The following is a 26,293-nucleotide window of genomic DNA, read 5'->3' as shown; positions in this document are numbered from 1 at the left end:
TTTGCTGTTGTCAACAGTGTTAACACTCCTGGTGGCCATGCTGTGGCCACAGTATTCAGACATACACCCCAGCAGCATGGAACTGCACCACTGTGAAGTGGACACCACATCCTTGGGTGCCCATTTGAAGGAGGTCTGAGTCTAGCCGACTTGTGTTGCAGAGTAACCAAAACAATAAGGTGCTGAGTCTAGTCAAGTTTGTCTGAGTGAGTCCAAGTGCAATGAAAATAGCCTAATTACACCAGGCAGTTCTTTGTAAATTCTCTTATCTCTTGGGCAGCAGAACACATTTGTGAAAGCACCTAAAATCTGAGCCTTTTAATTTACACAATAGGGCTATATTTACAAACTGAACCAACTAGTCAGGCTCATCACTGGAGTTGCCCTTTGCTTAGGCCACGAATGGCTATTTGACTATTTTTGAATGTTTCCATTTTTAGATGGTTTGCTCTTCAACCCTCCATTTCTGCAATACAAATGGATGGATTGTTTGGCACAGAATTAATATAAAACAAATGTTTAAATCATGTAATGCTAACTTACGAGGGAAAATACAAGCAGCTGGAATTTTTCCACTGCACAATTGTTAAGGACCTTTTGCAGCAGCTGTTTCAAATAGATGTTGTGATTAATGGGGATAATTCAAGAACTAAAAACAGACCCATCGTCACATATGTCTCACGGCCCAGTGCTACAGGAGGGCTAGTAAATTTCTTTACCAAAAGCTGCCTGTAAGACTGGGCTTGGTTCACAAAAATGTGGTGCATAATGGAAATGGTTGACTTATAGCGGATAATTTAAATTGCAGATTGTGGGTCTCATTTCTTGTTGGTGGATCTGGGTGTAATATCCCTGAATACAGTAGGCTTGCTTTACTTTTCCAAAACCTTTGCAGCTAGAAATCAATTGTGACTTCCATTTTCTTTTGGTTGAGCAGACCTGGGCTGACATTCCATTGTTAATCTGAGTTGAAGTTAGTCTGTTGAAGTAGTCAAGACTCTAGTAGCACCTTAGAGACTAACACATATATTATGGTATAAACTTTTGTGGACCAGAGTCCACTTCATCTAACATTATAAAGTGTAATCCTAAACTGACAAATATACACACGTGATTTTTTTTGGGAGAAGAGTGAAGTCAGAAGATCATGAAATGCAAAAAGAATGAGCCTTGATTATTATACAGTTCGAACCTTGGTTCCACTGCACTGGACTAGGTTTGGATGAGGCTCTGTTGCTGCAGAAGTTTCCCATTGTGCCTAAAGAAAACTTGAGTGGGAGGAAGCAACCACCAGCAGTATACATGTCAAAAGGTTGGCAGCATAAATTATTGAAATGGTGCATCTGGGGACAGAGAGCGTAGTAGAGCTGAGCTGTCTCAGTCATCACTGGATCCTAAGCTTGTCCAGCTCCTGGCAGGTTGTGGCAAAGGGGCCTAAATTTGACCTGTTTGCTTGGTCTGAAGGTGGTACAGCAAACATGTAGACTTTGCTGCCCTGGCCAAGAAAAGCAGGGGGGCTTCAGAAGGAATGGTGGCTCCACCGCCCACTGTTGCCTGCCAGCGGTCAGGACTGCACCCTATGTAAGAGCAAAATGGTGATTGTATCACCAAAACTGCTTTTTCATTTTTTTACAATTGCCACAATGCTCTTTGTTATTTCCCTGTTCCCTGATATTCTCATGTTTTCAGGAGGAAAACACATCACGGGCACTTTTGAAGAAGGGTTCTATCATACCCTGCGATTACTCTATTGTGATGGCAACTGTAACAACGAGACACTGGTGCAGCATGACATTTAATGTTATGAATAATAAATTTATGGGCTTTTGCTACATTTACGTTTACCTTGGAGGCGCACACACCTGAAGAAATTAAACACAACAAGAACATGTTCTCTTTGGTCCTGCAAGCGTGCATGCAGAAATGGCCAACCATTTCAAAATGTGCAGCCACCTATCGTTTGTTTTCTGTGATTCTAGGAAACTGTTGAGTGGATTCAGGAATATCACCAGGAAATTCATGTGTGGGCAGAAATGTTCTCAGTCCTAATTGTCACCAGATTTAACAAAAAAATCTCCGAAGCCACCACAAATAAATGGATCACTGAACACTACAATCATCATACTGTGTAGCCACAACTGTGTAGGACAAATATGATTTCTGAAACTATACTTTGCCTTCTCATTAAGATTTCCCAAAATGCTTACAAAAAGAGAGCAGAGCTGATGTAAACTGGATGACTGAATTTGTCCTTTAGGACTAACCTATCAGCAAACCTATAGAGCTTGCTTAGTTTCCTGAGAGAAGGGACCATTCTGTCTGGTTACATTATCCATGAAGGAATGTGGGCTTGCAGTGGGAGCTTATAGTCTGAGACTGGAATCCAGACAGGTCCCAGAGTTATCTTCTGTCACATAAAGAATTTTTTTTTAAACTAGTCTAGATTGTGCTTGCCACAATCAATTCTGCCCCTCCTCCAATTTAATGGACAGGAGAGACCATGTTTCTGACATCGGCATCAGAGTACCCCCAATCATCTATGCACTTGAGTGATCCTACTCCTGGTTTGGGCTTGTGTTTTCCAGTTGTGCTGGACTTCAGAGGTGCTCCAAAGCAGTCAAAAGTCTCTCACTACTTCCAAGTGTCTCATAAGCAAATCATGAAATCAGGTGGTCCCTTACCAGTCTCTTATTTTGTGCTCACTTGATTAAAGGATGTGGTCTTCACTGGGGTGCTCATTTGTGATGCTCAGGTTTAGACTTACAGCTTCCAGATGGGGAGTGGTATGCCTCTGAATACCGGCTGAAGGGAATCACTAGTGGGAGGGTGCTGCTGCAGTCATGTCCTGCTTTAATGTATTTTAATTTAATGTATTTTTAACCTTCTCTTGGAAGCTGCCCAGAGTGGCTGGGGAAACCCAGCGAAATGGGCGGGGTAGAAATAATAAATTATTATTATTATTATTATTATTATTATTATTATTATTATTATTATTATTTTCTACAAACATCTGGTTGGTCAGTGTGAGAGGAGGATGCTGGATTACCAGGGCCTTTGGTCTGATCCAGCAGGACTGCCCTTCTGTACTTAGCAAAAGATGCGGCAATTCTTTCTATGTATGAGATAATACATGGTATCTTCACTTGGATGATTAAAAGCACTTCTACCTGAGACTGAGATGAGTTTAAGATCTACTGACTATGTTCCCTTAGGTCGCCAATTAATCCTGATTGTTCCTGACCACACAATTCATAGCAGCATGCCAGAAAGTCAGGGGTAGTTATCCTACTTTGTTTTTCAATGAGACATTTCCTCATCAGTTAAGACAAAACCAGAACATCAGCTGTATATTTCAGGACAAGTACTGCATGTGTTCGTTGTTATCACTTCGCTTCTAAAAGCAGTATTGTTCCTAATGAAAAGTGCTAAGCAATTTTATATGCATATACACAAAATATTTTTTAAAATATTGAACTTCATCACTGGCATGCTGCCTTTTCCTGTCCTCCGGTTCTACAGCTAAGTAGACAAGAGCTGATTTACAGCCGAACGAACAACAGCAGAAGGAGAGGTGGCACTGTCTCACCCTTGTCAAAACCAGCTTCCTTCCAAATTGTCTAATTTACTGGCAGGCTTTCCCCAGATTCAGCCAGTTATCGGCTGCTCCACAAAATACCACAGAATTAAAGCATTATCACAGCACACATGGAGAATCAATTTATGTTTATAACATCTGTCTTTTATCTTTCTCTTAGCTGGGACCATGCCAGGTTTAAAAGATGGGGGGCAGGCTGGGGGGGATGACAAATTATTTACAAGCTAGCTTCATGTTTTAGATTAACATTTAAGAGTCCTAATCTTTGCTTCACTCTCCTGCTATGAAAGCTGCATCCTTCACCCTGGCTGTGCAGACCAAACTCTTCCTCTGAGATAGCTCTCCTGCCCTCAGACAGGCGCAAGGTGGGATGTGAAGCCTTGGAGCGATAGTAAACAGTGGCTGTTTCTTCATGCGTGCCTATCTGAGAGCAGCAGAAGAGAGCTCAGAGGAACATAAAAGACCATATGAGAACTGCAGCCGTTGTTAATTTCTTTTGTAAGACCATCCTGCTCAGAGGTCCCGTAAGATAAAGCTCTATCCCCTCCCAAGGCTTTCTTGCACAACGTTCAGAAGAAATTAGGCAGCTGAGTTGGGTTGTATCGGATTCCAGCTGAGTTCTCTAGTCCCAAAAGAGGTCTCCACTTTCTTAACCGGGAGGCTAAGTATATGCAAAATCAGCAGATTTTAGCACCATAGCATGCAATTAAAAAAAACGCACGTCTCCTACTTTCTTTCCCTTCCCAGGCTTGTTGAATGTCTATCGCCGACCGCACATGAACAAACTGGTTTTGTTTAAATATGTGATGCAGTTCAGACTTTTAATGCCTATAGTCAAATGGCACATCATACAAATCATATAAATCAGAGAAATGGATGATCTAGTTGAGATTCCTGCATTGCAGGGGATTGCACTAGTTGACCATTGGGATCCCTTTCAAAATAGTCCAAACTTCTAAATATTGTTCACTTTAATAAGCAGTGCTATTTTTCTAGAAAATGGGGTGCCAGAACTCACCATGAACGCTTCCCTCATTCTCTTAGAATGGCAATGGCGGCTACCTGAGAAGTGCTGGAACTGAAAAAGCCATCTTAATGAGGGAATTATAGCCAAATTATGTCATTCGGGGGTGGTGGTGGGGGTGTTCAACATTATTGGTTAGAACGTAAGAAGAGTCTGCTAAATTAGGCCAATGTCCCATCTAGTCCAGCATCGTGTTCTCACAGTAGCCAATCAGGTGCCTGCAGAGAAACCAGGGAGCAGGACACGAATGCAATGGCACTCTGCCCACCTGCTATTCCTAGTGACTGGCATTCAAAGGCCTCTGGCAGTGGAGGTAGAACATAACCATTGTGGCTAGTAGCCACGGATTGCTGCTTACTGCATAGCTGTCAACTTACAGATTTGAAAATAAGGGACCAGCAGCCTCGAAAATAAGGGATCAGCAGCCAAAATAAGGGATTTTCCAAGCACAGGTATGTTCAACGTCTGAGCCCCTCCGAGCCAAAGGCAGAAAGCCCAGCCAGCAGCCAAATGAAGCCTCAAGCGGTGGTTCCCACAGCGCAGCAACCCGGCAAAGGGGATACAGCAAGGAAAACCACCGTCACCTCTCCGCTGGGAAGCGCTGAGCAAAGGTGAGTCCCCAGGCAACGCGGCCGATTTGATCGGCACAAGGCATGCAAGCCCCACCCCCCAGTCATTCTTAGACTCCTTATTGGGTGAGCAACACAGCCAAGCAACACAGTTGGAGCCTCCCTCCTCCCTGGCTGGCAGGGATGGAGGGAGAGGAGCTGCTTCTTTTGAAACCCGGGAAATTTAAGGGACATCATCAATAAGGGACAGCAGCGGGACACAGCACTGGGATAAGGGACTTTCCCACCAAATAAGGGATGGTTGACAGCTATGGCTTACTGCTAACTGCATACAAATTCTTTACGTCTCAACTTAAAAGGTCCTTTAAAGGATATAGTACTTTGAGTAAATTTAAAACTCTTTCTGTAATGGATGTGACATTAATTCAAGAAATGAACATACGTCAGGGACTCAAAGGTGACTAGTGAACGTGGGCAGTAGACATTTGTGCTAATAAGCATAAGAAGCTGAGGTAAGGCAAGACTTAGATGAAAGTATGGAACAAGAAATTGGGAGCTGAACAAATAAAAAGCCTTGATTCATGGGGCTCATTAATAAAATAGCTGAGTATCAGAAGTTTTGGTCATCACTGATTAAGTTTTGAAGCATAAAATTGTATTTTTTGAAAAAATCCAAAACTAAATTTGAGTCTAATTCTTGAAAGCAAACTCCAAGCCTCCAATCCTTTCTTGAAAAGCAACATTTGCAGACAGTATGCTGACAGCATTTGAGTCGAGCCAATTACAAAATTTGCATAAACAGGTGCAGCCTTTGTGTTCATGTTTGGATTTCTCATGTTGGGCTATAGACATATCAGCCTAGTAATTTTCTAGGATCAGAGGGAGCCCCTCGAAAAGAAATATGGCCAATATCAACAATCCTGGTTGAAACATTATGATAAAAATGCAGTTGTTTCGAAACAAAATCTGAGAGGCTAACATTTGACATTCAAACAGAAATTCCACAACAGCATCAATGGGAATAATTCTTCCCTAGAAAAACTTGGTGGATAAAGAAGTGGGAAATGCTGAATACGATGACATAGACAACTTCCCTCTATGCTAGTTATCACCTTAGTATGTTATTTTGCCAGAACATTATTATGGTAGGCTAAATGGACAATAATAATAACAATAACAACAACAACAACAACAACAACAACAACAACAACAACAATAATAATAATAATAATAATAATATATTTATACCCCGCCCATCTGGCTGAGTTTCCCCAGCCACTCTGGGCGGCTTTCAACAGAATATTAAAATACAATTGTCTATTAAACATTAAAAGCTTCCCTAAACAGGGCTGCCTTCAGATGTCTTCTAAAAGTCTGGTAGTCGTTTTTCTCTTTGACATCTGGTGGGAGGGTGTTCCACAGGGCGGGTGCCAATACCGAGAAGGCCCTCTGTCTGGTTCCCTGTAACTTGGCTTCTCACAGCGAGGGACCCGCCAGAAGGCACTGGACCTCAGTGACCAGGCAGAACAATGGGGGTATACTGGACCGAGATCACATGCATTACTGTTTTGGGACCTCACAAGAACTGCTTAAATGGCAGCGGTTCTATATACTTTTAGATATCTGAAAATCTCTGTTCAGCTGTGAAGTTTACTTGATGGCCTGGGACAACTCACTGTCCATTAACCTATTCTACACTGAAGTATTGCTGATAAAAAGTGAGATAACGCTATATCTTAATCTCTCTCCTGGGCCACCATTACCTAAAAAGAGAGCAGGGGGAATAAATCTAAATGCCCTGAGTAGGAGACAATGAACTATCAAAGGTGCCCTGCCCAGTTTCCCACAGCCACACCAGGTCGCAGCCTCCCCCAAAGCTATGTGGTCTTTCCTACTTACTCTAAGAAAGCTGTACATGCAGATGGACATCCAGTTGGTCAGCATCTTCTCAACTACAGATTCTGTCCTCCTCAGCATAAGCTTGGGGTTTTTAGAGGCAGACGCGTCAATGAGGTCCACCAAGAGGTCCTTCATGATGCTGGTGTAGTACTCCAGTTTCCCATGCAACGCAATGGTGAGCAAGGAGGCCAGGTTGCATCTGCAAGAAGAGTTAATGGACGGTTTTTGAGACTGATAGTACAACTGGGACCCATCAATCAACGTGAACAGAAATTAAAACCATGGTAACATTCCAGATTTTTTATTTTTATTTTTGCGCAAAGCCTTTCAAAATTGTTGAAGCTTCAAACCATTTGTATTGCAGCTGTGCATAATCACATTGTATTATGCCCCTCCGATAGAAATGGATGCCAATCGTTCAAAGAAAAAAACATTGTTCTGGCACTCTGTAGAATAATAGAGAAGGTTAACACCAGAAAGCTGGAAAATGACATAGTTGTATCTTTTAAAGAAATAAAGGAACAGCATGATGTTTAGGAGGATATGGTTGTTGTTTTTTGTATGTGGGTTATATACAGAGCCCTTGAGATGCAAGGCTACTTAGGTCCGCTGTACAATAACCATAAAATACAGCCAGGCAGCTCTACCAACTACTTTACTTTCTTCATCCTTTAAAAGCTCCCCAGCTGCCATTTCTTTATACAGGGTGCTTCTGAATTAAGCACCATATATTGTGTCTCTTGCTGACAGAGGCAGCCACAGAATGCACTTCAGAACAGGTTAATCCTCCTTGCTCCACGATAACACCGTGAAGACTACTTTGTGAGATGCTAGTGACTCAGGAGGAGGCCTAAATGACTACTAAGAGGGCCTAAATAGTTGTCATAGTGCAGAGAGGATGCAAGAAAAGCAAAGAGAAAATGATTTTAGCCACAGTGCTGTGGAAGCAAGCTTAGTTCATAAGGATATCAAATTCCTCCTCCTTCGACCCTCCTCAATTCAAGGACTGTTGAAGTCCAGTCCTCTTCAGGCATTCTGTCTTCACATTAACATGCAAACTCTCCCCACCCCGTAGGGACAAGCATGCAAGCCCAGCCCCACACTGCTCTTCCAGTTGCCCTCCGACCCTTCTGAAAAAGGGAGGCTCCCCAAACATTTTAGAACCCTGATTTTCCAGGAAGTTTTCTGCTTCAGATGCTTGTCGTCCAATCTGTGGAGGGTGATGAAAACTGCAATGGCGGCAGGTGTGTATGGCTACCTGCTTGTCCTTGCAGCATCCAGCAACCATGTGCAACTTAAGACAAAAATAGGATGTCTGAAGAGGATTTATGTGAAGATGAAATCCTACACCTGCTTTTTCCTGAGGTGTTGCTTGGCTTCCTTCTGTCAGGTAGATAGAATTTCTGTAATATGTTGAGGGTATGTCAAGGTTGATTTGAGGTACATATGTACCAAACTTTAAATCCCATCTGTAAGTGTGTGAATGAGCCCCAATGGTCTTTATATAAGCTATAAATATTTATTTCATGTAATGCATTCAAAACCAGCAGTCCAGGGCTTATTTAGTATTGCTTTAATATCTTTCTGAGTACACAGAATGTGAACAGGTTATCTACCTTCTTTAAAACTTGGAGTTGCTCTGAGTTTGGTTTTTTAAAAAACAACAACAACATCTGGAAGCATTCATTCCCCTATAAGCACAGATATCAGGTTTAGAAAAAGAACTCAAGAGAAAACCAAGTAATGATTCTGTGTTTATCAAACAGGAAGTACTTTTTGAATGCCCCAAATCAGAGCAGGGCTCATCCAGGTTTGCAGGGTGAAAGAGGTGTGTGGTCAAGTTAGGCTGAACTTGTGTGCCACCTAAAGTTATCTTAAAATCTTAAAAGAGAACCTTACCTGTCTCTAACAGCAAAATCTTTCTGCTGCTCAAGAGCATGGACGAAGACATTGAGAAAGTGCTTGTTGTTGAGTAAGGTTGAGAACAACGCAATTCCTTCTTCCATGTTGGGTCTACAATTTTCAGGAATCTAAGGCAAAACCAGCAATTTGGATGAGAACAGTCCCTCCATCTCCCATCACATACATCTTAACTAACCTACTTCATTTTAAGACTGTGTACAGCAGCTTAAAAGTGGCTAGCAAGACAAAACAAAAACTTTTTTACCACTGAAGGCACTCCAAATAGTTTATGACTACAAATTTGATAGGTATGAGCTACCTTGATACACAAAACAAAAACCATTTAATAAAAACCACAGTATACTTAACATATCAGCCACAAAGTAGGCACACAAAGGGAAATATGCATTCCCCTGCTTTGAGCCTGATTCACCTGATTCATGTGAAAACTCCCCCAAAGTTACGATTCTCCATCAAGTTAGACAGGCAGCTTTTTAAAGTGAGCCTAAAAGTGCTTCCTTGTGACCTACAACTAATGATGGATGGATGAATTTGTCAATTTCAGCTTGCCTGTCTCTCATTTTCCTAAACTAAAGTTCAGTTTGTTCGATTTCTGCATCTGTTTGTGATTGTTTTAAAAGAAGTCCACATGAACACTCATTCCCATTGTTATGCCATTGTTTCTAACAGGCACATTTTTGCATGTAATTTGGCACAGTACGCACATTTTTGCAAGCGATTTCCCCCAGTGTAATTATTTTTTATTACATTTATACCCCACCATTCCTCCAAGAAGAACAAGGTGACATACATAATTATCTCACATACCATTTAACCCTCACAACAACTCTGTGAGGTATGGCAGCCTGTGAGAGAGAGACTCAGCATAAGAATATAATAAGACCTGGCCAAAGGCCCATCTAGTCCAGCTTCCTGTTCTCACAGCAGCTAACCAGAAGCCTGCAGAGAAACCAGGGAGCAGGACACAAATGCAATGGCACTCTGCCCACCTGCTATTCCTAGCGACTGGCATTCAGAGGCCTCTGGCAGTGGAGGTAGAACATAACCACTGTGGCTAGTAGCTGCTGACAGCTGCTTATTGCAACCAGCATATACATTACAGGTGTCTCCCCACATGTGTGTCATCAGCATGTGTGCTCCTTCTGACATGCACACCATTTTCAGTGCTGAAAGGGGGAGGAACAGCGGAATCCATGGTGACGTGTGGCAGTTGGGAATGGAGCCTCCTCATAAGTACTTACTTCTCAACTTAAAAGGTCCATTAAAGAAAATAGTACAGTGGAACCTCAGGTTGCGAATGTGATCTGTGCGGGAGGCACGTCCACAACCCGCAGCGCCACGTCTGCGCACACGCGTGACGTGATTCGGCGCTTCTGCGCATAGTGTGATTTAGTGTTTCTGTGCATGCACAAGCGCCGAAACTCAGAAGTCACCCGTTTCGGTACTTCCGGGTTTTGGCATGTCCAGAACCTGAAAACGCGTAACCTGAAGCGTCTGTAACCCAAGGTACCACTGTACTATGAATTCAAGAAATCAACATATACCAGGGACTCAAAGGAGAAGATTAGTGAGGAAGTGGAGTGGCAAATGCTTAGTGTATCTGGGCAGTAAACGTTTGAGGTAATAAGGAGCTGAGGTAAGTCATTACTTCTTTGGATGAAAGTGTGGAACCAGAAACTGGGTTTGGAATAAATAAAAACCTCATTCACGGGGCTCAGAGGTCTGCAGGAAGTCTGCAAGCAGGTCTTGAGAGCCACAGCATTCTCCCCAGTTGTGATTCTCACCAACTGTTATACAAAGGCATAATGCCTCTGACAGTGGAAGTAGAACACAGCCATCGTGGTTAGTGGTCACTGGTAGTTTTATCCTCCATCAGTTTGTCTAAACTTTTAAAGCCATCCAAGTTGGTAATATCACTGTATCTTGTGGGAGCGAATTCCATAATTTAAACTATGCACTGTGTGAAGAAGGGTGTTTCTTCAGTGTATCCTATATCTTCTAATATGTGTGAATGCATATACATTTCTTCTAGTGCTCCCACCCATGAAATTATTATTTTTTCTACAGCTTTCTACATCCTAGGAGGACATTTCCTATTGTTTTTACTCCTCTGCGGCCAAACTTCATTGGTTCCTCAGCCTTTCCCTTTCCCTCAGTATGGAACATATTACTTATTTCTCATGCATTTCTTAACCACTATAATGAAACAACACACTGATCGTTACAGCTGTATCTGTAGCCAATACTCACCTTCCATTCTCCCAGCAGTAACGGGTGAGTTTCTTGCACCTGAGAGCCCATCTGGGAATTAAGGTGCTGGGAAGGCAGAATGTAACGCTCTTCATAGAGGGAGGAACACTATTTTTTTAAAGAAACACAGAAAACAAATCCAAAGCACATCTTGTTATTTGGCAAAAAAGGAAGCATGATCAAATCCCTCATGCCTTCTCCAAGTCCCTGTGCCAACAAAGCAGTATTGTTATGGCCAGGAGAGATGTCATCATGACTTGAGGCTACTCACAAGTAAGAAATAATGTGGTTTTATGGAGGTTTTAAATTATCGGCAAGAAGCTTCTGAATGAATGCATAGAAGAACTTTGGGGGAGGCATATTGTTTGAGAGAAACAAGGCATTCACAGTGTGAAGGTTATGAACTGCCTAATCTGACATTCATGGCTTCACAGAAAAGGGGGAATTATTTGGGACTAAGCCACAATAAGTAGTTATTGGGTATTTGAATATTTGCCTCTTCCAAGACAAAAGGCGCGAACTGTTTCTTTCTCCTATATTTATATACTCGCCCGAGGCTTTGCGTAATCTGCAAGACAATTCAAATTCCGCTCACAGAATTCATTTGCAAATGAAGGAATTGCATATATTTCCATTTCTTCCTCTTTTTTTGTTTGCTTTCATTTATTCTGCTTCTGAAATGTGGCTTTTCAAAAATTTGGGGCAAGTACTGGGATGGAATAGTGTAATGGGGAATGAAGGAAGAGGGGGTCGTGCATACTGTAGCAAGAGATAAGATGAGAGCATCCATTGGCAAAGGGCAAGTTGCTGGCAGAATATCATAGTCTTTCCCTATGACTACCCAAAATCATTTTCAGCCCCAGTTTTCCTTTTAAGCACTCGCTGCTCAGACATTTTAGTGCTTTTCCACAACTATGAGAGCTAGCAAATTCCAGAGCTGGAATTCAACAAAGTTCTAAGTCTCTCGTTCCATCAGCACCATATTTTTCGCTCTATAAGACGCACCAGACCACAGGATGCACCTAGTTTTTGGAGGAGGAAACCAAGAAAAAAAAATATTCTGAATCTCAGAAGCCAGAACAGCAAGAGGGATCACTGCGCAGTGAGTCTTATAGAGCAAAAAATACGGTACATGCTTTCTGTTCGGAAACTGAACGTTCTCTGCCTTGCCTTCCCCCTACACACCATCTAAATCTGTTCTAGGGGGTTTCCATAACCTGCTAGAGCAGTTTGGGGGAAGGCACGGGTGGTGTAGAGTGGATAATGTCCACTTGCAGAAGCAAAAATCCTTGATGGGACATGCCAATTGAATTTATTTATTATTTATTTATTCCACTTATATCCCACCTTTTTCCTCCAAGGAATTCAAGGTAGCATACATGGTTCTCCTGCCCCTCATTTAATCCTCACATGAACCCTGTGAAGTAGGTTAGGCTGAGAGTGAAAGGCCAAAGGTGAGCTTCTGGCCGAGAGGGGATTTGCACCCTTGTCTCCCAGGTTAGAGGTTCAGGTCCTAATCTGAACCTCTAACCACTACACCACATGGGCTCAGATTTACTTCCTCAGAATGTCAATTTTATCGTCTTGCTATGTAGTAGATGCAGTGAATGTGAGTGCTTACCTCCCTGCTTACTTTACTGCAAAACAACAACAACAAATGAAGCTCCCAAACAGAAATCACCCCTCTCTCTCCCACTATCAATGAAATGCAGCTGTTTCTAGGGTGCAATGCTGCTCTTAGATCAGCATATAATACATTATGGGCAGACGATAACAAGAACAAGAAAGCACAGCATTTGGTGTGACGTTCACTACCGGGTTTAAGTTAACATACTCGCTCTACGCGGGGCTGCCCTTGAAGCTGACCCGGAAACTCCAGCGCGTGCAGGATGCCACGGCGAGGCTCCTTATGGGGTCCTTGCCATGGGATCACATTCATCCAGTGCATTACCAGCTGCACTGGCTCCCGGTGGAGTACAGGGTCAGGTTTAAGGTGCTGGTTTTGACCTTTAAAGCCCTATGCGCCCTAGGACCCTCATACCTACGGGACCGCCTCTCCTGGTATGCCTCATGGAGGACCTTAAGGTCCATAAATAACAACATTTTGGAGGTCCCAAGCCTCAAGGAGGTTAGATTGGTTTCAACTAGGGCCTGGGCCTTTTCAGCACTGGCCCTGATGTGGTGGAACGCTCTGTCACAAGAGACTAGGGCCCTGCGGGATTTGACATTTTCCCGCAGGGCCTGCAAGACGGAGCTGTTCCGCCTGGCCTTTGGCTTAGACTCACTCTCACCCCTTATATGGGATTTGGTATATAAATTTTCCCTTGGCTTTTTTGCTGGCCCATGTAGGACCAGCATGGATAGATGACTCAGGTGAATATCTGATGTTTCCTCCCTTTATGGTCTTGATTTATGGGCTACTACTAAAATGAGGCTGCATTTTAAGCTGTATTTTATGCTGTATTTTAATTAACTGTTTGTTGTTGTTGTTTGTTTGTTTCTATTATGTTTTATTGTAATTCATATTTGAATTCATATAATTCATATTGTAATTCAAATATTTATTTATTTATTTATGCTGGATCTGGAACAGCTCAGTTAAAATGTATACACCTGTGAAGAGTCTGTAAGGATGTCATAAGGACACTGAAAGCTGATTGTTTCTGCCAAGAAAGTGTCTTACAGCAACTTCAATTATTGTTATATTCCTATCTTTGAGATATTTGGTTCTGAAAGTGAGCATGGTTGAACAGGCTGTCCAGTTGTGATTTGACTTAGCTGAATTATGAATGTAAAATTGAACTCCGTAACACAATTCCTGAGGCCAATCTCAGTGTAACACCAACCATCTTCTCACTGGGGAACTGAAGATATATCTAACCCTGATTGCTGTAGTGCATAAATCAAAAGTCCACAACTGGGGAAAATATATTTGCTTATTAAACATTTAAGAAACAGCACTCGATGCTAAGTGATGACATGCTACAGCCCTAGTTAATACTAGTTTGGACTGGAGATCTCTCTTCAATGCCACTGCCTGACTGCGCAGCCATTATTTTCTACTATAAACTTGCCTTCTAATTATCAACAAGGTCTGCTTCTGCTTACAAGACAAAGATCCATGGTGATGGGAAGCAGCTTCTGGGGGCTTGCTGTAGAACTAACATCACAATAACTGGACAATAGTATTAAACTGCACTCTAAACACTGAGTGTTAAAGGCAACATCGAGCATAAGGCAAACAGAAACACACACACCAGTGTACAGTTGGGAAAAACCATGCATTATTAGAACCTTTAAAGTGCCACATTATCTTACTTTGGGAAAGAATGTTCGTGTAACAAAGTACTTGTATTCCAGGAATGGGATTCCTTGACTGCGATTTAACTCCTTGGTAAGATCTGTCATATCCGTCTGGAGCTCTGCAAAACCTAATCCAAAGAAACCACAATCAGACCAAAATGTAATGAAAACTTTTTCTTCTTCTTCTGTATGTTGCAGCACGTTGGCAGCAGTTACGCCTACTTTTGGGGTCAAATCTTGCATCCTAATTATCTCTAGAACATCATGTATAGCGGAGGATTCTGTAAAGACTCATGGACTAAAAAATCTATATGTACTCTAACTTCGGCATGCAATATTTATATTTATATTTCTTAAGTATCTACAGTGCTCTCATAAAATACAGTGCTCTCATAAAATAGCAGGGCAGCGTACAGCAACATAAAACTATAACACCTTTCCCCAAATTAAAAGCAGTTTAGAACAATAATTTTAAAGACTGACTACTCAAGAAAAATGATGAATAACTGCATAGGCCTGTCGGCATAAAAAGGTCTCCAAGAGACACCTGAAAGTTAAAAGTGAGGATGCCTACCAAATCTCTGCTGAAAGTGTGTTCCACAGGACTGGCAACACTAACCACCTGACTTGTAGTTCAGGCCAGTCAGGCTGCTGTAAAATGGGGACAACTAACAGAACTCCTCCAGAGAATGCTATTTTAGTTTCTTTCACTAATGGATCCTAGAGCATCATTAATGCCTCACAGGACTTTTGTGAAGAAGCCATTTCACACATATGGAAACCAGCAACGTGAGAGCCTCTACCAGCCACCTTCTGATGGCGTTGGTAAGACAGTATTGAAAAAGAGCCATAGGCAGAAGTAGATCCTGTGCTCCTTGCTCATCAGATTATTTTACAATGCTAGTGAACTGGAAGCTTGCTATTTCCCCAAGTCCATGCAACAGGTTTCATTCAAAACTCCTGACCCTTCACCCATTAGGCTGTGGTTTGCCTACTTGGTTGCGATTTCGTTTACAAGTTCCCCAAATGCAGCAAACCGTTTCTGGAAGTTTCAATCACAGCACGAGGCGGCAGCTTCCCTTTTGTTAACAATAATACCATTTTGCAATCTCTGAGGAAGCTGATCTCCGAGTCACAGGACTTAATGCTGTTGGCACTGCTGTTTCTTCTGCATGAACTCTGAGGAGCATCTCAGGACTGCAAACTTCCCTCAGAGTATTTGAGAAGAAACATTTATTTGATGCCCTTGAACACTGACTCTTTAAAGGTACTTACCTTTACGGATTTCTTCTCGGATCTGGGACTCCATCTCTTCCATCTGCAGAAGAGTCTTTTGCCAATAACGCTCCGCCCTGCGACTCTTGGTGCAAAACACAAACAGGGCTGGAGGAATGGAAGGAAAGAAGGGCCCCAAAGAGAAGACAATGAGCAGTTGTGGCAGTGTTCAACACGTCCATTTCCTATTAAAATAGCACTGGTGTTGCTATTACGATTCACTGGGGAAAAAGAGTACGTAACGCTACCCCCCTAACCAGTGAGAACTGCTGCTCACCAAACATGAGCCAATTGGAATCAAAAATAATTGACAGAGCTGGGTCTGATGGCTAGTCCTTTGGATCACGGATGAAGGAACATGTCCAGAGGGTTAAGACGGTTCAGTTTATCTCAATACAGGAGCAGATGCTGCTTTGATATGCTACAAGCCCATTTGAGATATGAGATGGACACATTTGTGTTTGGATTGTGGTATGGTCTATCCATCCAACTTACATTAAAAACAATCAAACACAAACCCACCCACTGAATTATAAACTGTGTGGGTAAGCTAAATGCATTTCTCCTGTTTCCTTTCCTTTCTCGATTATTACATTAATCAAATGCATTAGTAGGGTAGCTTACAAAAGAACATCAAAACCCCATAAAAAACAGCTGGTCTTAACCTAGGCTTGGAAGGATAATACATGATGGAACACCTCTTCTCATATGAGCCCTACCCAGACTCTGAGGCCCCAACATAGTTCCTTCTCCCAGGTATTCCTCTGAAAGCAATCCCAACCATGGTAACAAGAGAACAGGCCTTTTCAATTGTGTCTCCTCCCCAACTTGTGGAATGCTGATATTAACATATTTTGACTCCCTTCTACCAGGAATTTGAGTGTTAACATTTGACTGTTATAATTCGTGTATTATCCCTTTCAGTGTGTTGTTGTACTGCTTTGCATTTTGAACAGTCTACTGCCTTTTATTTTCATATGTTGATTTTTCTTCCAGTAAGATGACAAATAAATAAAACAAAATAACTCCAATAAATCTTTGGAATCTCTGCTTGGAAAATGGTTATGTTGGATGAAGCTGCCTGTGACAGGCATTTGTCCCTTACCTACAACAGAGAGCAGCAGCAAGATACTACAGATGACTATGGAAACAGTGATTGCCGTCTCACTTCCTCCAAGGTGCAACATAGCAATTGTTTGATTGAATTTCCCAACCTGGATCTAAGAAAGAACAGGATGGAACCATCATGAAGTTATTTAATGAGAAGCTAGGAGCAGTACAGAAATCAGGTTACATGGGAGGGATGTTCTGCACAGACAAATGAGTTTAGCAAATCATTTAGTGGCTGGCTCTGCAATACTGAATGAATCACAGTTCTGTAGTTTAATAGTAGGACCTACTTTGATTAGCATTGCCGGGTCTGGTTGATGGTTATCAGATTGTCTGTGTGTCACATGCACAAAGGCAAAACTTATCCACTGAAGTTACTGACTTGGGGCCCAGATACTACTGTTTATATCCCTGCTCATCACAAGAATTGCTACAAGACCCTGGATGACTTCTTCAGATCCTGTTGTCCACTATGTTTATTTATAATGTACGGGTACACTTTAAGAAGTCATACCCATGCCTGAAAATGAACATCAGAACTAGAATAAAATATCAGTCCCAGAGAGACAAAATATGTTTTGATTTTTTTTAAAATGTAAGTGCACATGCAAAATGTACATCAAATGTAAGCTTGATACAAAAAAATAAAAAAATAAAAACACTTCACTTTGTTTCCAACATCATACTGTCATTAAACTTTGTGTGTCACCCCCAAGAATACACCTTTGTCTTTTCAATGCAAGGAGCCTCTGTCTCAGCCATCTAAATGGCTGTGGGAATGAGTTATTCAGACCCAGTTGATTAATATAAGATTCCACTGTCAGGTTTCTCCCTTCCCTTAGCAGCATGCTTTTTTCCCCAACAAACAACCTTTTTCATGCACAATAATATTTACTCAATCCGAATTCTCCAGCTCAGTTCACAATTAGCAGTTTTTCAAACATTTGATTTGAAACAGAAAGAGAAAGATATGCAGCAACCTCAACTATCTGCAAAGTACAGTTCCCCCTCATTAATTATATAAAGACTGACGAGCGCTTTGACCTTCCTGTGCTAGGTGAGCAATGTATAATTTTTAAACAACATAGTGGCGCACAATTCTATGTCTTTTTATTCCATGCAGTTTAACAAATCCCTTGAACCAAGAGTATTATTTGCCGTTTACTGTTGTCAGTTGTTAAACTCCTTTAAAATGGGCTGGAAATCTCCAAGTAAAAAATAGGACCAAGAAAGGAAATGAAGAGCCACAGGCACGTGCTGAAGAATTTGCGGCAGTGTTGGGGTTAAGACACAGTAGTGGGATGGGCAACTGGGGCCAAAGTGTGGCTTTAGGCAACCCACTTCTTCATCTCTGCACTAAGCGGTCCAGCGGAAAGCTGGGGACAGGGAATTTATTTGCGATTTAATGGGGAAGCATACTCTCAGAACAACAAAGAAAATGAGGCATTTTCACTTCTGGAAACTTGAGTTTCGCTTCCCCACAGAAAGGAGTGTGACCTGGAGGGAGCTGGTCTGTGCCAACCAGTTGTGAATCAGGGGTCAGCTGAGAATCGAACTCTGTTTTCACTGGTAGACTCTGCACAGGCAACTGCATACCGTATTTTTCGCCCCATAAGACGCACTTTTTCCTCTCCAAAAATGAAGAGGAAATCGGGGTGCGTCTTATGGGGCGAATGCCTGCAAGCCTCACGCGCCCGGCAGGAGGTCCCACCGGGTGCACGAGGCTTGGGGCGGCAGCCTGTCGCCCGAAGCACGGGGAGCCCTCGGGAGGGCTCCCCCTGCTTCGGGCGAGTGTCTGCAAGCCTCGCGCACCCGGCAGGAGGTCCCTCCGGGTGCGCGAGGCTTGGGGCGGCAGCGGACTGCTTGCGCGCACCTAGAAGCTTGGGGCGCGCTGAGCTCAGCATGCCCCAAGCTCCTGGTGTAGCGCAGCGATCCGCTAGCCCTGGGAGAGCCCCGCGGCTCTCCCAAGGCTAGCGGACTGCTTGCGCGCACGCAGAAGCTTGGGGCGCGCTGAGCTCAGCACGCCCCAAGCTCCTGGTGTAGCGCAGTGATCCGCTAGCCCTGGGAGAGCCCCGCGGCTCTCCCAAGGCTAGCGGACTGCTTGCGCGCACCTAGAAGCTTGGGGCGCGCTGAGCTCAGCACGCCCCAAGCTCCTGGTGTAGCGCAGTGATCCGCTAGCCCTGGGAGAGCCCCGCGGCTCTCCCAAGGCTAGCGGACTGCTTGCGCGCACCTAGAAGCTTGGGGCGCGCTGAGCTCAGCACGCCCCAAGCTTCTAGGTGCGCACAAGCAGTCCGCTGCCGCCCCAAGCCTCGTGCACCCGGTGGGCCCTCCTGCCGGGTGCGTGAGGCTTGGGGCGGCAGCGGACTGCTTGCGCGCACCTAGAAGCTTGGGGCGCGCTGAGCTCAGCACGCCCCAAGCTCCTGGTATAGCGCAGCGATCCGCTAGCCCCCCAAAAATCTAGGTGCGTCTTATGGGCCGGTGCGTCTTATGGGGCGAAAAATACAGTAATCCTGCTAGAAGTTACTAGAAATGACCAGGAATTCCACTAAGGGGAACATCTATAGGGCAAAGAAATGAGTGCAAGAGGGGTTATTTGGGCTTAAATCATTCCAACAGCAGGAAGTGTTGCTCGTCCCTGTGCCCTGTGAAGGCAGAACGCTCCCCATCACTATCCAAGAGGCCAGGCCTAGAGTTTATTGATATAATTTAGCTGTGGGTAATCTAATTTAATAGAATCTGTCACTAGAGAGTTTCCTGGATGGGATTTATTTCCTCTAGAAATGATATCAGGCATCGGATGATTTTGATATTTCTCATGTGCTTTAAAATGTTGTTTAGCAACATGATAACCCTGCCATATCTAGCAATGGAAAAGCCTATCAGGTGACCCTACTTTTTTAAAGCATTCTTTTACAAATAAGCACAGAATTCATGGTGCCTACTTTTTCAGACTTGGAACAGAAGAATAAATATGTACAGCAACCTTGCCTCTAATTAAAATAAAAGTTTCTATATACTAAACTTCATAAGCAAAACATAAACATATTCACATTTCCTGAAAATTCTGGAATATTCCACCATACATATATTCAGGTATCTAATAATGGTGGGAAACAGACAGAAAGCAGAAGCAACAGCTTGAAGTTTCTACATCCTTTGTCTATGAAAACTGCAATGGAAAACCTCTTGATTTATTTTTCTTTATTGGTTATGTCTTGTTACGCTGCCCTCACATCACTGTGAGTGCAAAACCCCACACTTTTTGAGCAGCTCTAGGTAATGAGTAGAGTAATAAAGGAGCGTCTCCACCCCCATCGTTCAGCCCAGACACTGAGGCCCAGTGCTGAGGGCCTTCTGGCGGTTCCCTCACTGTGAGAAGTGAGGTTACAGGGAACCAGGCATAGGGCCTTCTCAGTAGTGGCGCCCGCCCTGTGGAATGCCCTCCCGCCAGATGTCAAAGAAATAAACAACTATCCGACTTTCAGAAGACACCTGTTTAGGGAAGTTTTTAATGTTTGAAGTTTTATTCTGTTTTTAATGTTCTGTTGAAAGCTGCCCAGAGTGGCTGGGGAAGAAATAATAATTTTTTTATTATGATTATGATTATTGCCACTATTAGTAGCACCATGAACATACCACATAACATAAGCCAAAAAATGAAATCCCCTGCACAGCAAATTTTGATACTGAGGTAGACAATAAAGGAAGGTGAGAGAGCAATGAGAGAATTGTACATGCACTTAGGCTTAGTTTCTTAGTTGGACTAAGTGAGTTGCACAAAGCATGGTTTTAAAAATGTACCCATAGCCCTGGTGTGGAGCCAGTGCGCCAGACAAGAGTCTTCACACAATTGCTCCCCCCCCGGGGGGGAAATATAAATGGGGAGCACGAAGCATGCTTTTTAAAAAGCATGCTTAATGTAACAAGTAGTTTGACCCTAAAGGTTTCCAAGCTGACGAATTTATGGAAAGAGTAGCTTTTAAGCAGGGATTTGATTATGATTTCACCTAAGTGTTCTGGGAAGGGGTTCCAAGCACAGGGAGCAGCAAGAGAAAAAGCCTGGAGCTATTTAACGACTTTTGGGTGAGCGAGGCTGGTCGGGTTGGAGAACTGATGATAATAAAGAGGGATTTAGGGAAACAAAGGAAGAAAAAGATAGGGCAAGGCAAGCCTATGAAGACCAGGAGGCAGTGTTAAGTTGTTTGAGCTGGTTGCAAAAGGAAGTCAGTGAAGGGATTTGGGGGGTGGGGTGGAGGAGAGGGAGTGCATGGTGCACATGATAAGAGAAGCGAACAATTTTGGCAGTAGAGTTCTGGAGCACCGTGATGAAACTCAGCCTTGGTCTCTTAGCATCTTTCCTGCTTAGCTGGGTTTAATGGCTGCTGGTATGGGATAAGAACGACATTTTCCAAATTTGCTGCCTCTGGGTCATATGTGGGATGCCAGCCAGGCATTGTGACCTGCCAAATACTTGGTAGACCACCCATGTTTATCAAGGAGAGCTGCAACACATACCTAGTGTGGCACATCTACCCTGGGGGGGTTGACAGGCTGATAAAGTGGCATGAATTTAACCGACGGCACACTTTTTTTAAGGATACAGCAATTTACATGGTATTAAAAGATCTCTGAAGTAAAGGGGGGGACCCTACCAGCTTGCTTTTTAAAATATATATAGCTACCCTATATTTATAAAAGTTCCAATTAAAGATGGAATTTTCTCATTTTATAGTTCCCTGTAACAATGGGTGAGGAAATTCAGAGGCCTGCTATTTCTGCCTGTGTTTGTTTTGCCTTTGCAATGGAATTTCACGTACAAAGACCCAAATAACAAAATAACACCCTCTTCTCAGATGCAGTGCTAGAAGCATGGGTTTCTCCAGCTTAAAGAGAAGTTTCCATCCCACATTTGCAAAATGCTGTGCTTCTGGGGAAGATTTGGCCACAGGCTTCTCAAGTCCCAAAAGGCTCCCTCCCTCTCCCTCTCTCTAAGCCACATATTCCTGCCAACTTAATATTAATGCACTTACTGGAAAAAAGGGAACAACTGAGATTTGGGGGTAGGGAAAAAGAGAGAAAGCTGTAGGTTGTTAGGCCTTAGAGAGAACGTCTCCACCTGTCTCGATGTGTGAACAGCTTTAAAGCCACTCTGAAGAAGCTAAGGGACATGTAGAAGGTAAAAGTAATTGCAGAGAAATGAGTGTAATTAGTGACTCAGTCTGGGAAAAAAAACCAGAAATGAAGACTTGTAAAACCACAAAAGCAGACATACAAGTTGAAGAAAGCTTGCACCGAAGAGCAAAACCTCCCTGAATGTGAAATCAGCAGCTGGGACATGGCCCTTTTGAGGGCTGCGCAACCACTCCCATCAGACTGAGGAAGAGGGAGGAAAGGAGCCCTGGGCTGGGGAAAACACACACAAGACAGCCAACCATGGGAACTGGCTAAACTTTCTCCATGCTGCCTCTGTCCCCACAACTATACTCCCATCTCTCACATCCACTTAGTCTACTGCACTGAGAGCAGTAGCAGGAGTGCTAGCTCACAATAAACTACAGAGAATTGCCATACTCACTATACATGGGTGAAGGAAGACAAAGCACTTTTAAAGGAAAATATTCGATGATAGACAGGACCTGCAATTCAACACTGCAATACTGCGGCTTGGGAATTCACAAAACCATATACCCAACTTTATTTGTATTTAATTTGTTTATCCTCAGCAGAACTGGTCATTTCTTAATTGGACATGATCCCACCGGCCTGTCCTTAATGGGTTTCAGTTACTCTTAGCCTGCAGGGGAATTGCTGCCTTCTTTTTTTCTCTCCACCTCTTGCCAAGGTTCTGTCACACGTGAGCATTACATTTTAGAGTGACAAAGAAACAAAACCCACGATGAAGAGAATGGACTTCTGTCTGAGACACTGTTCAGAAACCAACAGTTCACAAACATGAATATCGCCCCAGATAATGAGGTCCCAAAGGGGTAGCGAGAGTCCATCTCCTCTGATGATGCATTCCTGAATGCACTCCTTCACCTTCTCCCACATAAGATAAGTGATGTAATTCCATTTTAGGAGGGGTGAAATGTTGGGGGCGGAGGTAAAATGCTACACTAAAGTAAAAGTGAGAATTCTAAAGATTTGGTTGGATTGCCTGTACATATAGTGGAAGCCAAAATCTAGGGTGTCAACAGTGTATGTATGTGGGTGAAGAGGCAGGTTAAATACAAGCTGGCAAATGCTTTCAGGCTTCTACTACTTACCGTAACAGGGAGTTGTCTTTCTGAGGTGCTCAAAGATTCATTGACTGAGCAGTGAATTACTTTATCTGAAACTATTTGGATCTCGCAGGAAATTAAGCCAATCTTAACTTCATACTCGTTGCTTTCCAGGCCAAGGTTGTCGGGCTCTTTCTAATTATGAAAAAACAAACCAAGTGAAAAATGACTATGCCAGTGAATCAATGCTGGTCTCCGCTACACTGTCTACTTCTCAAAAGGTCGACTAAACTCAAACATTTCTGAAATCTTTTAATTTAGTCCAAAGCTCTCTTTTCAGCTGACATTTTCCATTTTACCAAGGCACCACAGGAAACACACAGCTCTCTTTTGGATGTGATGGAGATACGGGGTGGGGGTGGGGGTGGGGGAATGGACAGGAACTGTTTTCCAGTTCCTTCCCAACTCCCAGAATGGAAAACATCAGAGCCAAAAAGCCTTAAAGGCCTGGGGAAACTGTCTTTGATCTTCCCCTGATTCTGCACATCAAATGGTATCTGATTAAAGATAATCATAAGCCTGTATAGAAACTGGTGACAGAAAGAAAGACTAGATGGTGCTTAGATCCTGATAATGGCTGCATTTGACTGGACAATGCTTTTGAAGTCCATGGTACTCAGTGAGAACATTTCGCAGAACATAAAGGCCTGTGACTAGCATTGTTCCAAATCATTCAATTCTGCTTTGTCTTGATTTCCTTGTTTATTTAACAGGAGGTGTCAAAATGATGTAGGATTTCTCTGAGCAAGTATAAATTTTCAGCCTCCATTTCTCCCTTCAAATGTTCTTTTATCTGTTGTCCACTATTTCCTTATTTCTAAGTCTCTCAAGGGCTGGATTTGGCAGCTGTTAGAGGAGACATAAACTCTTGCTTGACTCTCTGTGTCTACATTTCCCCTTGCGTTTATTGAATCACGAGGTGCTCCTTCTCACCCCAATCGATTGTTTGAGGTGCTGGGAGGTCCTATTCCAGGCTAAGTCTGCCTCTTCATGATCCCTCCTTTTGAGACGTTAAAGGATTTCACAAATAAGCACAGCCCTGCACCCTTTTCACTTTCTTCACTTATCTGCCTGCATAGGTCACAGAGCCATCCAGGCAGCCCAACTTTGTTTTGAGGGTGGTTTCAGATGAGACATGAAGGTGCAAGGAACAGGAAGTGCAAGTGTCTCTTCTCCACCTCCCCTGCTCGGAAGATGTAAAACTTGTCTGCCCTTCAACAACTTGCACATCTTCCAAGAGAGGGAGAGGTGAAAGTTCTGGATAAGCTGAAGATGCAGAGGAACAGGAAGGAAGACACATTTTCATGTAGTCCATTCCAAAACCACTCTCCTTAGGGGGATAAAATTGTATTGCTGTTTCTTAGCGTAAGCTCATTATGATGCTGTTTGAGAAACAACATTCCCCCTTACAATATTTCTTACCATCGATGGTGTATCACCATCAACTCAGTCTAGCAATATTCCCTCACCAGTTGAACAAAAAGGTAATATGAACCAATGGGAAATGCCACCACTGAAGCATGCTTCACATGCACCACATTCTTACATGTATAACTAGCGTCAAAGGCTCTCCTGGATGGTGTTTGATCCATTTCTCCTTCTTGGCTGTGAAGAACTGGGGGTCCATATAGTATTCCAAGTGGAACTTGCTAATGTGTATGGCCTCCTCAGGATGTTCAAAAGGGAAAAGGCTGTCGTCCGTATACAGGCGTCCATTGATGTAGAAGTCCACAGGTGCTGGCTTGCTCCCGGTGAGGTTGGAAGCAGCTGGAGAAGGGCAGGTAATCACAGTGTCCGTGTGAACCTTACAGTTCTGAAAGCAGGAGAAAGCATGCACATCAAATACAGATCAACTCAAGTGGTGTCGATGGGCAAGCAAAGGTTTCAAAAAGTCTGAAGCCATTTGAGTACTTGTTTGCACGGGGCTAGATTTTTCATCAAAGTGGACAGAGGAAGATGGCACTGAAAGGGAGCCCTGCTTACTAAAGGGATGCAAGAGAGGTTAGGGAGAAAGCAGCAATTACGAAATTATTGAATCATCTCTGACCATCATGTATCATAACAAAATAAAAAAAGAAATGGAAAAATCCTTATATTTTGGCAAAATAAAATAACCAAAGCCCACAGTCACAAAAATGATCCAAACAAACATTTTCAAATATGAGAAATCAAAATTCAGTTGAAAAATATTTCATTTTTAAAGAAATACAATGGTACCTCAGGTTACATACACTTGAGGTTACATACACTTCAGGTTACAGACTCCGCTAACCCAGAAATAGTACCTCAGGTTAAGAACTTTGCTTCAGGATGAGAATAGAAATCGTGCTCTGGCGGCGCGGTGGCAGCAGCAGGAGGCCCCATTAGATAAGTGGTGCTTCAGGTTAAGAACAGTTTCAGGTTAAGAACGGACCTCCAGAACGAATTAAGTACTTAACCCAAGGTACCACTGTAGTAGGATTGGTCTAATGAGAGGAGCTTTATAGCTTGACCCACAAAACCTGGACTGAGGGACACCACAAGCAGAGTGTAGGTGCACCCCAAGGTTGTCCTCCCTAACCAAGAGTTAATTGAAAGCCAGTGTGATGTACTAGCTAGACTCATGGACTTAAGACCAGTACTCACTGCTCAGCCATGAAATTCACTGAATAGTTTTCTGTTAGGCATCCTCTCTCAGCATAACTTATCTCACTGGCCTATTGTGAGGCTAAGGGTGGAGGAAAGAGAAGAACATGAGTGCCACCCTGAATAGGAAGGGCAATATAGCTATTTAAGTAATTTAACCTGTGGGAAAATATCTACACCAGGTTAAGGAATCTATAGCCCCCTGGGATTGTTGGGCTCCAACTCCCAGCGGCTCCAGCCAGTGTGGTCAATGGTCAGGGATGATGGGAGTTATAGTCTAATGATACCTGGAGGACAACAACCTACCCGCGACCAATATGATCCTACAGTAAATCAAACTCTAACCCACCCCAGGGGAAACAGGAATGGAATGGTAGCAATTCCCTGATGATCCAGGGGAAGAAAAATATTGTAGGAAGTTAGCTGGCGGAGGAGGACA

The 26,293-nt window shown here is 43.1% G+C and overlaps 1 protein-coding gene and 1 long non-coding RNA gene across 3 annotated transcripts in view; one reads left to right on the top strand and one right to left on the bottom strand.

Annotated features, from left to right (window-relative positions):
- PLXND1 (plexin D1) overlaps positions 1 to 26,293 on the bottom strand; it is a 150,500-nt gene that overhangs the window by 31,663 nt on the left and 92,544 nt on the right. Inside the window, exons 18-25 of the mRNA XM_083491025.1 lie at positions 24,776 to 25,042; positions 23,215 to 23,364; positions 16,944 to 17,058; positions 15,839 to 15,946; positions 14,579 to 14,691; positions 11,261 to 11,368; positions 8,987 to 9,117; positions 7,088 to 7,286 (exon numbers count right to left, since the gene is read on the bottom strand). Coding sequence (XP_083347151.1) covers positions 7,088 to 7,286; positions 8,987 to 9,117; positions 11,261 to 11,368; positions 14,579 to 14,691; positions 15,839 to 15,946; positions 16,944 to 17,058; positions 23,215 to 23,364; positions 24,776 to 25,042 — 1,191 coding nt within the window. The remainder of the gene's footprint in view (positions 1 to 7,087; positions 7,287 to 8,986; positions 9,118 to 11,260; positions 11,369 to 14,578; positions 14,692 to 15,838; positions 15,947 to 16,943; positions 17,059 to 23,214; positions 23,365 to 24,775; positions 25,043 to 26,293) is intronic.
- The window catches only part of LOC310702235, a 124,395-nt gene that overhangs the window by 43,605 nt on the left and 54,497 nt on the right, over positions 1 to 26,293 (top strand). The gene's annotated exons all lie outside the window — the stretch shown is intronic.

The sequence above is a fragment of the Podarcis liolepis genome (assembly GCF_965112155.1).
Source record: "Podarcis liolepis genome assembly, chromosome: 2".
Lineage (NCBI taxonomy): Eukaryota > Metazoa > Chordata > Lepidosauria > Squamata > Lacertidae > Podarcis > Podarcis liolepis.
Note: the sequence above shows the minus strand (reverse complement) of the source record. Positions and strands in the feature narration are given on the sequence as shown.